Source organism: Pleurodeles waltl, chromosome 2_2 (genome assembly GCF_031143425.1).
Source record: "Pleurodeles waltl isolate 20211129_DDA chromosome 2_2, aPleWal1.hap1.20221129, whole genome shotgun sequence".
In the NCBI taxonomy this organism is placed as follows: Eukaryota; Metazoa; Chordata; class Amphibia; order Caudata; family Salamandridae; genus Pleurodeles; species Pleurodeles waltl.
In genome coordinates, this window is record NC_090439.1 from 727,398,744 (window position 1) to 727,412,480 (window position 13,737).

Below are 13,737 nucleotides of genomic sequence, written 5' to 3' on the forward strand. Positions count from 1 at the left end.
AGCAAGTCAACCCAGTCTCCTCTTCCTGCTACAACTCCCTCCGCATGCTCCGCAAGATCTTCAAGTGGATTCCCGCGGAAACCAGAAAAACAGTCACCCACGCCCTAGTCAGCAGCCGACTGGACTTCCGCAACGCGCTCTATGCAAGAACCACCGCAAAACTACAAAAGAAAATGCATCGTATCCAAAACGCCTCCTCCCGACTCATCCTTGACATCCCACGCTGCAACCACATCTCTGCCCACCTCAGAGAGCTACCCTGGCTACCCATATCGAAAAGGATTACCTTCAAACTACTCACCCACGCACACAAAGCCCTCCACAACACAGGTCTGGCCTACCTCAATGACAGACTCACCTTCCACACCCCGCCCGCCAGCTACACTCCGCCAGCCTCGCCCTCGCCTCCATCCCCTGCATTCACAGCACCACCACTGGTGGAAGATCCTTCTCTTACCTCGCCGCCAAGACCTTGAACTCCCTACCACTCCAACTACGCTAGACTCAAGATCTCCTGGCCTTCAGAAAACACCTCAAGACATGGCTATTCGACCAATACCTCCACCTTCCCCCCCAGCGCCTTGAGACCCTGACGGGTGAGTAGCGCACTTTATAAATTGTTTGATTGATTGATTAATGCAGAAGAATGTGATTTTCCCTCAAATGAGACAATAGCTTAGATTTAGGAATGTTCACACATGCTGCAATTAAATTAGAAAACGAGATGCTGGATCATACAACTTCTCTTGGCCAGACATAGGCGGTCATTCTGACCGTGGCGGGCGGCAGTCGCCGCCCGCCATGCGGTTACCGCCGAATGACCGCACTGCGGTCAAAAGACCACGGCGGTCATTCCAACTTTCCCGCTGGGCCGGCGGGCGACCGCCTAAAGGCTGTCCGCCGGCCCAGCGGGAAAGCCCCTGCAACGAGGAAGCCGGCTCCGAATGGAGCCGGCGGAGTTGCAGGGGTGCGATGGGTGCAGTGGCACCCGTCGCGGTTTTCACTGTCTGCAAAGCAGACAGTGAAAATCTTTGTGGGGCAGTGCAGGGGCCCCCAGGGGCCCCACGGCACCCGTTCCCGCCATCCTGGTTCTGGCGGTGGACACTGCCAGAAACAGGCTGGAGGGAAGGGGGTCGGAATCCCCATGGCGGTGCTGCAAGCAGCGCCGCCATGGCGGATTCCCTAGGCCAGGGGAAAACCGGCGGGAAACCGCCGGTTCCCCTTTTCTGACCACGGCTTTACCGCCGCGTCAGAATAGCCCAGGAAGCACCGCCAGCCTGTTGGCGGTGCTTTAGCCGCCCTCCGCCATGGCGGTCATGGACCGCCAGGGTCAGAATGACCCCCATAGTGATATATTGCACAGGTCACTGGGAAGTCTGTACTGTGGTACACTCAATACAAATTGCAAAATGTCTGGTCTAGCCCTTTTATTCATACGCTGCAATGCCAAACCAGTATTCAATCCTGGTAAAAATGAGTGGTGGGGGATATGTCTGGGGCAGGCCCCACACATATTCAGCCCCATGTGATCAGTTGCACAGGTCACTCACCTCCACCAGAGGGAAATGAACTGATTACTGGGAACAGCCCGAATTTCTGTAACTGGCTGTGTGCACCACCAGTTCTATTTAATGAACAAGGTATAGTCTGTAAGTCATAAAGATCCAAAGAAACATAGAAAAGAATACTGATAACAATATATACAAAAATTAACAGTTTGCTTACCCTGTGGTGTATGGTATATTAATGCCTCCGAGGTTAATGCTCTCACATCCAACAATGAAAAGAGTTGAAAAGCACAGCAAAGAGACACCACAACAGATCATCGCCAGTTTGGCTGATTCTCTGGCACCAAGTTTCAGTTTTTTTATAATGTAACCTCCTAAAATAATACCAACGCCAGCACTGGGAACAATAATGACACCTGTAAAATGAACATAAGAAACGAACAAGCAGTTGAGTTGAAGCAAAATTGTGAGGAAAGAACCGTAGAAAGAGAAGCGAACACTAATTATATCAATAAAACCATGTAAAGGTATAAAACACAATAAAATTGTTTGATTAGGGAATAAAATGATTTTAATAGTAAGATACAATAATTACTTACAATATGTTAAGAAAGGTCATAATCGGGCACCAAGAACTTAATTAGTCTAAAAGTGAGAATGTAGACTATTGTTTTAATTAATTTCTAAATATTTTCCTCTTTCCTGCTGAAGAAAGATAAACAATTGCTCTCAGAAAGCACTTCAGAACTGCCTAACCAGAGTGTGTTTATTAAAGCGGCATAAATATACATAATTCTTGCCCGTCTCTGATGAAACCTTCTGACAAATGCTAACAACATTTCCAGAAACTCTTCAGAACATTTGTTATCCACCTTTGAGAAAATCCCCACAATTACCTCAAGAGTATTAAAAGGTAGGCATGTATAACCTCTTTGCAATATCCGGTTCATGTATTAACATTAGTGGTGTAAGTTATTCGTGCATTACCTTCCAGTTAACACTTGGCATCATGCTGTAACAACACTAAATAGACTATGGCCCAGCAAATCTACAATTTCATAATCCTTTTGATTTATGTACAAATATATTCATTTCAGCAATGAAAAAGTTAAATTATTCAATGCATTTCTTTTGGCAGTGCCTTACCAGTGTAGATGCTGGCACTGGAAGCTGGGATGCCAAACTGTGATTCGATGAACTTGGGAATGAAGGTAATAAAAGCAGTGACAATGGCACTCTCAGCAGTGTATGACAAACTCACAAAAAGGAATGTCATGTTGCTTAAGATCCTGACAGCTGCCCTTGGAAGGTCTAAAATGACAAGAAATTAATATTTAAAAAAATGGATGAAAAATGGGTTCAGAGATCTATGATATGAAGTAGAAATGATACCGTATTTGCAAGAAAATAATAAATGTTAATGTGCACATTTAGAAATAGTTCTTTCTTACATTTATTTATATAAATATGAGCATGGATACTAATGTGCTTATTTTGCTAAATTCACACCTTAGCCATGTTACTTGGATTTTTATATGTTTAAAAAAACAGGAATCCTGTTCTGTTTCTAAATATGCTATGATGTCTCTCAAAATGTTGGACTCAGAAAATTAGATATAATGATAATTAACGATTTCTGGGTGCTGGAATGTCAAACTTGAATTAACTTTTTTTTGTTCAGAAATAAGACAGAAAACTAGACAAAATAACTTTTGCCATTCCCCAGTCTTTTAACAAGATCTTAGTTGTGCATATTTGTATTAAACATCAAATTCCAGAGACGTGGCTTCTGCGCCATTCAAGATGGCAGCTTCCTCTTGAGCTCTGGCGTATCATGGAGCTAATTTACCTCACAAAGGCCACTCTGACAAGACGCACTGCCATTCAAGACATGCCTAAGAACTCTGCTTCTCGTATGTTACCTGGAAGCCCTGCAACTTCCTTTTTTCAGTGTGTCTTTGAACTCCTGGAGCTGAAGCTGGGATGTTCAGTAAAGTGTGAGCGGCTGCCATTTTTTGAGCGCTTTACCCTTGTTTCAAATATATCTTTGTCTCCCTCAAATAACAACTCTTACAAACTGGCCACAGGTTAACTCTCCTCATGGCACCCCTTTAAGTCCTGTTTTGAGAGCCTGACCCAGAGCTGAAGCGGTAACTTCTGGAATCAGCACAGGTGGCCATCATTTTGTGAACATGTCTCCCACCTCTCATTTTATCTTGCGCTCCCTCATATTGGCATTTTTAGAAAACTGGCATCACTTTAATCCACTTCAGGGCAGCCTTCTAAGCCCTGGTTAAGGTACCTGCTATGAAACGGAGCTGAGGGGGTGATTTCTGTAAATAACGCAGGCGGCCGCCATTTTGTCAGTGCACTGCCCACTAATCATTTTTTGTCACATTTCCTTCCTCACAATTAAGTGAAGGATTGACCTTCACATCTGCTCCTGACATGTGAAAGTGTCCTTTTAATGTTGCTATAAGCTGATATATTACCTATCAGCAATGTACATTTTCTTTGGTATTCACTCATATTTTTTTTACCTAAATTCTTATCACTTCTCTATGGTGCAACTACTATGGAGATTTAGATGGGTAAGATTTTTCCTTAATTATTTCATAGTGTCTTCCTGTCATCTGATGCTGTGAAGCCTTCCTATCATATATTTTCATCGCTCAGCAAGACAATTACAACTACGCCATTACCACTGTTTACTTTTAAAGGTGTCTGACATTTTCTACCTCCATACAATGCTTCAGTCATTATTTTGTTATATGGGCAGAACCAAATTAAGTCAAAATGTTCCTCATCATACGGCACATTATGCAAAGATGGCCAGTGACCTCCTTGCGTCTGCTAAAGTCACCTCATTCAGCACAAAGTCTAAAATGATGAAAAATTATCCTCCATCACCTATTATGTCATCTCATAATACAGTTCTTGACACCATCCTTGACAAGGTGAGGAGCTTAAAGCTTTTCATGTGTACCACCTGTGAAAAGCGTCAACAAATTGAGGACTGCTGGATTATTATGGAGACTAAAATGGTTGATATGGAACACTGTGTTAGTTCTCTGCAAGATGTGGCTACTAAGATTCCTCTCCTTGAGCAGAAAATCCTATAACTCAAACTACAAATGAAAGACCTTGAAAAAAGGAATTGTCACAATAATGTTCCCCTGTATGGTCTGCCAGAGGGTCTTGAGAGTCCTGATCTACTTGAGTTCCTGAAGAAATGTTTCTAAGAGCTTCTTGAACTTCCTACTACTACTCTTCTTAATTTCCAGTGAGCTCATTACTTGGGCCATATGTAACCTCATTCTTCTAAACATCAAGGAATCATCATGCTATTTTTTGATTTCACAGACCTTTTATGCACCTCGAAATGTGCCAAGGAAAAACGGCATGTTATTTTGTCTGGCCACAATATATTAATTTCTCAAGACATCTCCAATGCGACAAATGCCAGAGGATAGGAGTACATTGCTTTGAGACCTTAACATATGCTATGGCATCCTTCACCACTCCGTATGCAAAATGACTTATGAGAACATCTCCAGATCCTCTGCAGATCCTATCAAATTAAAGAATGTTTTTTCAGACATTTATTTCTCATGCTATGGATACTACTGTCCAAAAATCTTAATTAATTTGAATTTGCACTTGTACTCTTTTTATTTTTATTTCTTATCTACTTAATATTTGGCGTTCCTTCTTAACTTGATTACTCTCTCTCTGCTGTTGTTCTTGGTATGGTGTTGACACGTCAGACATTCCTTTTCATTATTTCTCTTTTCAGATCTAGATTTTTATCCTTGATCTGTATTCTTCTTCTACTTTCCTATATCTCCATTCTTCCCTATGTTCTGTTCTATTTTGTGAGTGCTCATATGTCACTTAATGTCATAACATCACTTCATTCATACCCAATGCTATCTTTATTAAATGGTACCATTCTGTCTCCCTTTTTGTTTTTGCAGCTTGTTACCCATGTTCCTGTACCCTTATCCTTGTGTATACAATATGTTTAATATTGTCTCATGGGATGCCTGTGGTTTTGGGCATCCAGTTAAAAGACAAAGGTACTCTCTCATTTGTCTAAGCTTAAGTGACACATTGCATTTGTACAGGAAACCCATGGTAATGATGTAGAATCAGGTACATTGAAACAACAATTGGTTGGCCAGCTTATTGTCCTCAGCTACTGATCATAAAGCATTGAAAGTAGAAGGTATATCTACTGAACGTGATACTGATGGTCGATGAGTATTGGTCGATGAGTATTGGTTGATGCCATCCATAATAAACACATTTCTTTGCTTAATATATATCCCCCAGTCAAACCTCATCTTTTGGTATAACATTAAAGTAAAGCATGCTAATATTGGAAATCCCAACATCATTATATCTGGTGAGTTTAATCAATGGTTGGATCTATTTACAGATAGGAAATCTAAATGCAAATTTAACCCAGACTAATTCCATAAGGCATTCCAATCACCCATCGCATCTCAACCACTATTTGATCTGTGGAAAACTTACAATCCTTATAAGTTTGAATTTTCTTTTTTCTCTAATATAGATCATGCAGTGTCCAGAATTGATTATATTTTAGTTATAACATCCTTACTCCCTTCTATATAATCATCTAAAATCGGATACATTTTATCTCAGAATATGCACCAGTAATGTCCTTCTTTGATCTCTCTTATACTGACTCCAAAACTGGCGGATGAAAATGTAATAACTCCCTATTATCTGATACACATTTTTATAATTGAGGCTACTGCTTTTATTTGAGATTTTTTTCAAATTAACCACTCTAGTGATACATCCATTCCTAATTGGGATGGTTTTTAAGCCTCATTTAGAGCTTTCACTAAAGCTTATTCTGCCACGAAGAAAAAAAAAGTTGAATTCTCAGTATCTAACCTTACATCAACAAATTAAAAATCTTGAACATACTTACTTAACATCCAAATCTTCCTTGATTTTACGTGAATTGATTAAAGCGAAATCTAATCTCAACAACGTTGCTACCGTTGATGCATATAACATCCTGCTTGAAGTTAGTTTTAAATTTCATGGAGGTCATAATAAAGCTGATAAAATGCTAGCTAATTATTTAAAAAGTAGGATGGAATGTGAGGGAAATATTCATCTCTATAAGGGAAATACTTCCCATGGTCTTTAAATGAAGACTATCCCAGTGCTGTAGTAGATTGTGTATTTTTCCTATTAAAGATTTATAGTTAAGATTATATATGTCAGCATAGTTTGAAGTACCTTTAACCCCTAAATACCTAATGGGGCGTCTGGCTTCAAATGCCATACGCATAGTTGCTGAAAGAATCTCAGAGGAGATATTAAACAGTAAAGCTTCCGACTTAGTCTGATTTATTTTTATAACCACCTATAGCTGTAAATTAAGGGATTTTATCTAGAGCGTGCTGAATGTTTGCCTTGCTTGCCGCTAAATAAAGTAGAATATCATCAGCATGTAACTTGAGTTTGGGGGCTTCTGCTATAGGAGGATGAATGGATTGATCCTGACATATAGGGCAGGCTAGAGGTTCTAAAAATAATGCAAATACGATAGGTGACATTGGGCATTCTTGACGAGTGCCATGCTTCATAACTGTCTCCCCAGCCAGAGAGTTATTTACAATTATGGAAGCTCTGGCCCCGGTATATCATTTTCTTAGCAAGCTAATAAACGTCACCAGGAAAGCAAATTTATGAAGGATTGTGTCTAACACTTCCCATTCAACTAGATCAAATGGCTTTTGTGCATCCAGCATTATAGCAGCGGCTTTCACCTTCTGACTAAAAAAGTCATTAGCCTGCACCAAAATATTAGTGTTTGAAGACATTAACCTCCGAGGTAGAAACCTGTTTTGATGCTTGTGAATAATCGAAGTCGCTACAGTAGAAATCCTATTTGCCATTATTTTTGTGAAAAGCTTGTAATCACTATTTAAGAGGCTTATGGCACAGTAAGAGTTTGGGTCTGTCTCAGGTTTATCCTTTTTAAGAAAGCTAACTACCACAGAGTCAGTAAAGGATCCCGGTATGGGACATCCCTGAAGGATCTGATTAAAATGTTGTACCAGGAACGGAGCTAGTTGCTGCGAGAATACTTTATAAATTTCATCAATCTGTCTTTTCCACAGGCTTTGGCATTAGCTGCAGACGTAATTGCTAACTGTATTTCTTCTAAAGTTATAGGTGCAGTTATAGAATCTGCCTGTTCTGAGGTCAAGATGAGAATATAAATCTTCCTGAACCAGCCCTCAATAATTGAGCTTGAGCTGCCTTTAGTCTCTGAATACATTTTAGTGTAGTGTTGTAAAAATATCAGAGCAATCTCAGATAAATGCACACACATTGTTTCGGCCTTGCGATCAAAGATCTTTTTGATGATATTAGCATTAGCACAATGTTTCAGAGACCAGGCCAGACATTTTCCTATAAATTAATTCATAATCTTCTCTGAAGATAGGATGTATGATTAATTATTTCTTTAGCAGTAAAAATGTCCCAAAATGTAAATTTAGCATTATCCAAAATCCTTTGTGTGTTGTAAAACCCGCCGGCCGTATAATGTTTTCCCCGCCGTCCTGGAGGGGAACACGGCCGCAACATTGAGGGCGGCTCCATGAGGAGCCGCCGCCAATGTCAGTGTGCCGCGGGTGCAGCAGCACCCGTCGCGCATGTCACTGCCCGTAAATCAGGCAGTGACAGGCACGACGGGGGCCTGCACGGGGGCCCCTGGACTGCCCTTGCAAAGTGCATGGGCAGTGCAGGGGCACCCCCTCCTCCAGCCTTTTACTGGCGGGATATCCCGCCAGGAAAAGGCTGGTGGCATTTGAAACATTATCCGCAGGGTAGCGCAGCTACCCTGGCGGATGGTGTTTCATCCCGCCGCCAGGCGGTGGGTGATGGCTGCCGCTGTCGGCCGTCATCCATTTCAGAATGTGGCGGTTCAGCCCGCCATGCCGGCTGGCGGCTTCAGCCACCACTGCCGGCATGGCGGGCCGAACCGCCATGTTCAAAATGACCGCCTAAATTCTTAGAAAGCTCTGTATACTGTCTTTTTTCTTGCTGTCTACATACTGCCAAGAACGAAATTTCCTGACCTCTGAAAAACACCTTTAGAACCTCCCATACTGAGAAATCAGAAGCCATGTCTATGTCAACCTTTAGAAATTCACCCAGATTGCTTTTCATCTTTGTGATCCAGATATTTTTTTAAGAAGTGTTTCTTTAAAGCACCATCTTGATCTAGGAACAGGTGTTGCTGTAAAAGTAACCGCTAAGCTGATCAGTGAATGATCTGAAAATGCATTATTAAAAATAGCATTTTCTCCCCATGAAATCAAATGTGAGATTAGAAAGAAACTCTAACATCGAAGCTTTGCCATACAGTTTTGCATACCATGTCAATTGAGAGGTCAACTCGTTTTGTGCCTGCCATGGATCAATAAGAGCAAAGTTGCGAATAAAAGCTTGCAGCACACTGGTAGTTTTGGGCTTGTTCTGATGTTTGTTTTGTACGTGATGTGTCTAGTAACAAATCCTGGAATAAATTAAAGTCTCCGCCTATTATTATATGTCCCATCTCATGTTGTAAAAGAGAATAAAGGTCATACAGTGAAAAAGGTATATCCTCTATGGGGCCGTAATAGTTTATAAGATTATATCATTCATTTCCCATGCGTATTTTAACCAAAATCCAATTAGACCCCAATCCCGAACTACCTTGAGAACTTCTCATTGGGCTGTATGTGCAATTAAAAGTGCCACTCCACCACGTGAGGACTGTGAGGGGGCACAGAATTTGTGTTATGTATTCAAAGGTACACAAGGAAGTGACCACTTTCTTTTAGGTGTGTTTCCTGCAAAAATATTATGTCTGCTTTTAAGGATCTAAACCAAGCTAGCATATCTTGACATTTAACTCTATTGTTTGAGCGATTCACATTGCATGACACTATTCTCAACTTATAGCAAGACATTGCAAACTATCTTTCCATTGGTTTACTGCATTTTTTCCTGTTACCTTTACCCCCTGACCTTCTACAACTGTGACACACCACTCCAGCCTACTCCCATTGAACCCTGGAGCTTGACCCGTCCAAAGTGCCCTACTCTTCTGCCACCTCCTCCCACCTGATCCCCTATTCCCCAAATCTCCACCCCTCCACTCTTAGCTTGCTGCATTTACATGGCACCAAAGGGTCCTCTGAGGCTGCTGAAGGCACCTGAGAAAGGAAAGAAAAAAAAGCACACAAAATACCCTTCAAATAGCTAAACAACATAGCAGACAAAAATTCCATTCTTTCCCCCACCTATTAGCCCCACAGTAGCAGTGCAATATTTCATTCATCACTTTCACATTGTCATATCAACTGACATTAAAATACTACTCTAAGAGGGAAACAGCCTAGCATAGAAAAATAATTATTCTTTCCGCACCTACTATCCTAAGTAGCAGTGCAATATCACATTATTATATCAACTGACTTTTCATTGGTTCCCACCCTCGGTGCTGGATCTAGTGCTGGTGCCCATACCCCCACTCTCTTTCCAACCTGACTGCTGAATTGATTGCAAAAAATGCTGTGCTTGTTGTACAGACTGAAAACTTTGAAATCGGCCTCCGTAAAAGAACTTTCAGTATTGATTGCGGGGTAACACCAGCATGTGCCCACACTTGCTAAAACTACTAACTAAGATCTTATATTTTTTTCTGCGGTCTGCTCTTAAAGTGGACATGTCAGAAAAAATATTGAAAAGAAAATTACCTGATACCTGATATAATTTATCTTCTTTGTCTTTCGAAAGGTTCAGTTTCTTAATCCAATAGTCCCCAAAGTATCGGCAGAGGATACTTGGCATTTGAGAATTGTGTTTTGGGAACACAATGTGCTCACATAATGGTTAGATCCAGTTTTTAAACCTTGCCATCTGGATAGATATATTTTTTCACTAAATCATAAATCAGATTAACTACGGTTTGTCCATTTTATTGTCCCTCAGGAATACCAATAAACCTTAAGTTTGTGTGGCAAGACCTATTCTCCGCATCATCAGTCTTAGACTGTACTTCCATCAATCCCATTTGCAACTTAGTGGTGAAGGTGCCCTGCTGTACTCTTACATCCTCTAAATCTGATACCCATTGCTCCATCTCTGATAATTGGGTAGTTAAATTCTGCATATTCTAATGAGGTTGAGCTGTTGTTCAGTCTTTTTATGAGCCTCCTACTGCGAGACTGTCATTGTCCTTAATTTGTCTAAAATGTGAAAAAGAAGAGATTCTGTAGGTGAAGTATCATCCTCTCCTGTTCTATCTGCTTGCATTGCTGTCTGGCGACACTCCGGATCGGATATACTCATCTTAGCCTGTGGAATATCCTTGCTCAATTCCAGTTGGTTTTTTAGCCTCTTTGGTGACTCTGGAGCAGACTCTGTCAACAGTGCCTGCTGAAGGTTATGATTACTCCCTATTTTATGAAGAGCTAAGTTAATCTCATTTCAATCTAAGATAACAGAGTTATTAGTTAGTTTCAAAAGGGCTCCCTCCTTAAGAGATTCTTTTAACCCAGATCCCATGAATAGGGGATACGTTTGGCCTCTTGTGGTCTCTTTAATTACACTGTTTTTACCCCTGCTGAAGCTGTGATATTATTAACGGTTGCCTCTACAGTAGTCTTAAGAGCAAGACTGGGATATGGGGAACTAGCATGAGAACCCTAGGATACCTTATCCTTTTCTCCTACATCTGGTGTGCCAAGACCCATCTTATTATGTGCTTTTAAGTCCTCTTTATCTTGCTGTGTGTACATGCATAGCGAAAGGTCAATGGAGGAGGGGTGGATTGCAAAATCTAATTCCAGTATCCTCTCAGCTACACTACTGAAATGAGTGTCCAAATCATATTGACTGTTGTTTTGACACATATGTACAAGAATCTCAAATAAATCTAGTATAAATAAACCCTAATTGAGTATGTGAAATCCAATACTTTAGAATACATCTGCAATACAATACAGGGCCAGATGTACAAACAGGCATGTCTCAAATAATGGTTGCTAATTCTGTATCAACTACTTGTGACCTGTTTCTGTTTTTGTGATGCAACTCATATACTAATGGCTTGTGCTGAAAAATCTCCAGTCACAAAGGGGGACAGAACAAGGTGCCTAATGAATATTAATCAGGCAGGTCACTATTTGTTTCTTAAAGGAATGGGTGGTGCTTACATTTGTTTGTCCATTTGGGAATATATCATAATAATTAGGCAATGATCCACTGGTCCACAGTCTGCTTCCCCAAGACTGCCCAAAATGATTACAAATGGGAATCTGTCCAACACGGATAGCATTTATTTGCAAATCTGTTACCACATTCTTTGAGGAGTTACTTCACTTTAGCACATCTGACATGCAGTTCTGAAAATAGTAAAATTCTGAACAGGTTTAATGACCTGCTTGTATCATGCTTTAAAATTAATGATGCCTAAACATTAAAGGAAAAATTGTGAATGGTACTGAATAATATTCTACTGTTTATTCGCACAGAGAAACCTTCCACAGTGGTGGGTTCTCTGATCCTGTTGTAGATGTATTACGGCAATGTCCTTTATACTGGACATCCAGCAGTATAGAGTTCTGAAGTGCCAAAGCATTCTGGTGAGCCTGATGCAGATGCAGTTTGATCAATTGCATTTGTTTCACTGTCATTGTAGTACTTGTTGCCTGAGATATTGATGCATGCAGGTTTTTTTGGAGTCATGAAATATACTGTGTGCAAGCTCTTTAGTTTTGCAATTTTGATCTGCAGGTTGTTAGGGGGTTTGATTGCTGTGATTTTGATGATGTTATATTTGTGGGACAATAGATTGTGGAGTTTTGGTTTTATTGTTCTGAAAAATGTAGGCATTGTATGTGTTAAAAAATTTAATTATCAAATTATTGTGATTTGTGTTGAGTTTTCTCTTGGTTTGGTAAACAGATTCACCGAAATAAAGATCCTGCGATATATTTATTTGTTGAACGTGTCTGCAAAGTGACTTTCCTGAATTACTAAATCTTTTGTAAATGTCTAGTTGAATGTGTTCTGCCCTAGATTGGTGTTTGTTTATTCTTTGATGAACAGGAGTAAACACGATGATAAAAGGGTGAGTCATTACTCATCAGAATCTTGCTGTGGTGTGATTGTTAGTGCCAAAGTGTATTAATCACTTTCCGAATAACAATGATTTCCCTTCTTTTCTTTACCTGTATGTAGGTTACCCAAACAAGAAACTGTTTGTGGTTCTGTAGTTTCTCCAGACTTTCTACATAGCAAGCTGTGCAGCAATTTGTTGATCGTCACAGTGAGCTTCCAGTTTTGATGAAGATCATGCTGTGATTGGTGGTTTATTGCTGTAACTGCACTGCAAGTGGTTGATTTCCTTTGTTTATATCACATGGTTCAGTGATTAATCTAATTGAGGGGAAATGGGTGCTGCACTGAAAAACTCTAAAGATTTCATTATGGAAGTACAAAAGATTCGTCAAGAGAATTCTCCTGTGTACAAAATGATGTTGAATTCAGCTCTACACATGTGCATGGAATGAGATCACATTAAATGACAAGAACATGCAATTTCCTTTAGAGGGAACTGAGAAAGCTTGATTATGTGAGGTGTATGCCATATGAGATAAAACTGCAACCTAGACCTGTACAGTTCAAAGCATGGGATTGTGTCACAATTGAGAAAATGGGGTACTCAGGAAAGAGCATAGAGAGAGCGTATGATGCTGGGTGTGGGTGTGTTACTTATAGTTGCCAAAGTGACTCTTTAAGAGGAAAATCGATGACAAAATGGATGAAATTAAAAGAAAGGAAAGAAAGGAAAGACAGAGGACAAATCAGATGAGGAGGATATGTTTTTAGATGGTTTACTAGATTACAAACCTCCTCCATATGCTTTATAAACACCCGGACCACCTCAAGCTATGGGAGCACAAGATCCAGGTATGAGTGAACATCCACTCACAGTGTCTACTGCACCACCTGCAAATGAGGCAAGTCCTAGTAGACTTATTACTGATCATGCTAGTTTACCTGCTGATACAGCCGTTCCTCTTACTGATACAGCTACTACTGTGTCTATAGTACAACCAAGTGAACAAGTATTGCGAGAAGTGAATATTCTCAAATTTAAGACTGAATTTGCAGA

General features: G+C 40.4%; 1 protein-coding gene across 1 annotated transcript in view; it reads right to left on the bottom strand.

The window, feature by feature from the left end:
• The window catches only part of SLCO5A1 (solute carrier organic anion transporter family member 5A1), a 310,785-nt gene that overhangs the window by 79,232 nt on the left and 217,816 nt on the right, over positions 1-13,737 (bottom strand). The window contains exons 5-6 of the mRNA XM_069220306.1: positions 2,655-2,819; positions 1,726-1,924 (exon numbers count right to left, since the gene is read on the bottom strand). Of these exons, the coding sequence (XP_069076407.1) occupies positions 1,726-1,924; positions 2,655-2,819 (364 nt within the window). The remainder of the gene's footprint in view (positions 1-1,725; positions 1,925-2,654; positions 2,820-13,737) is intronic.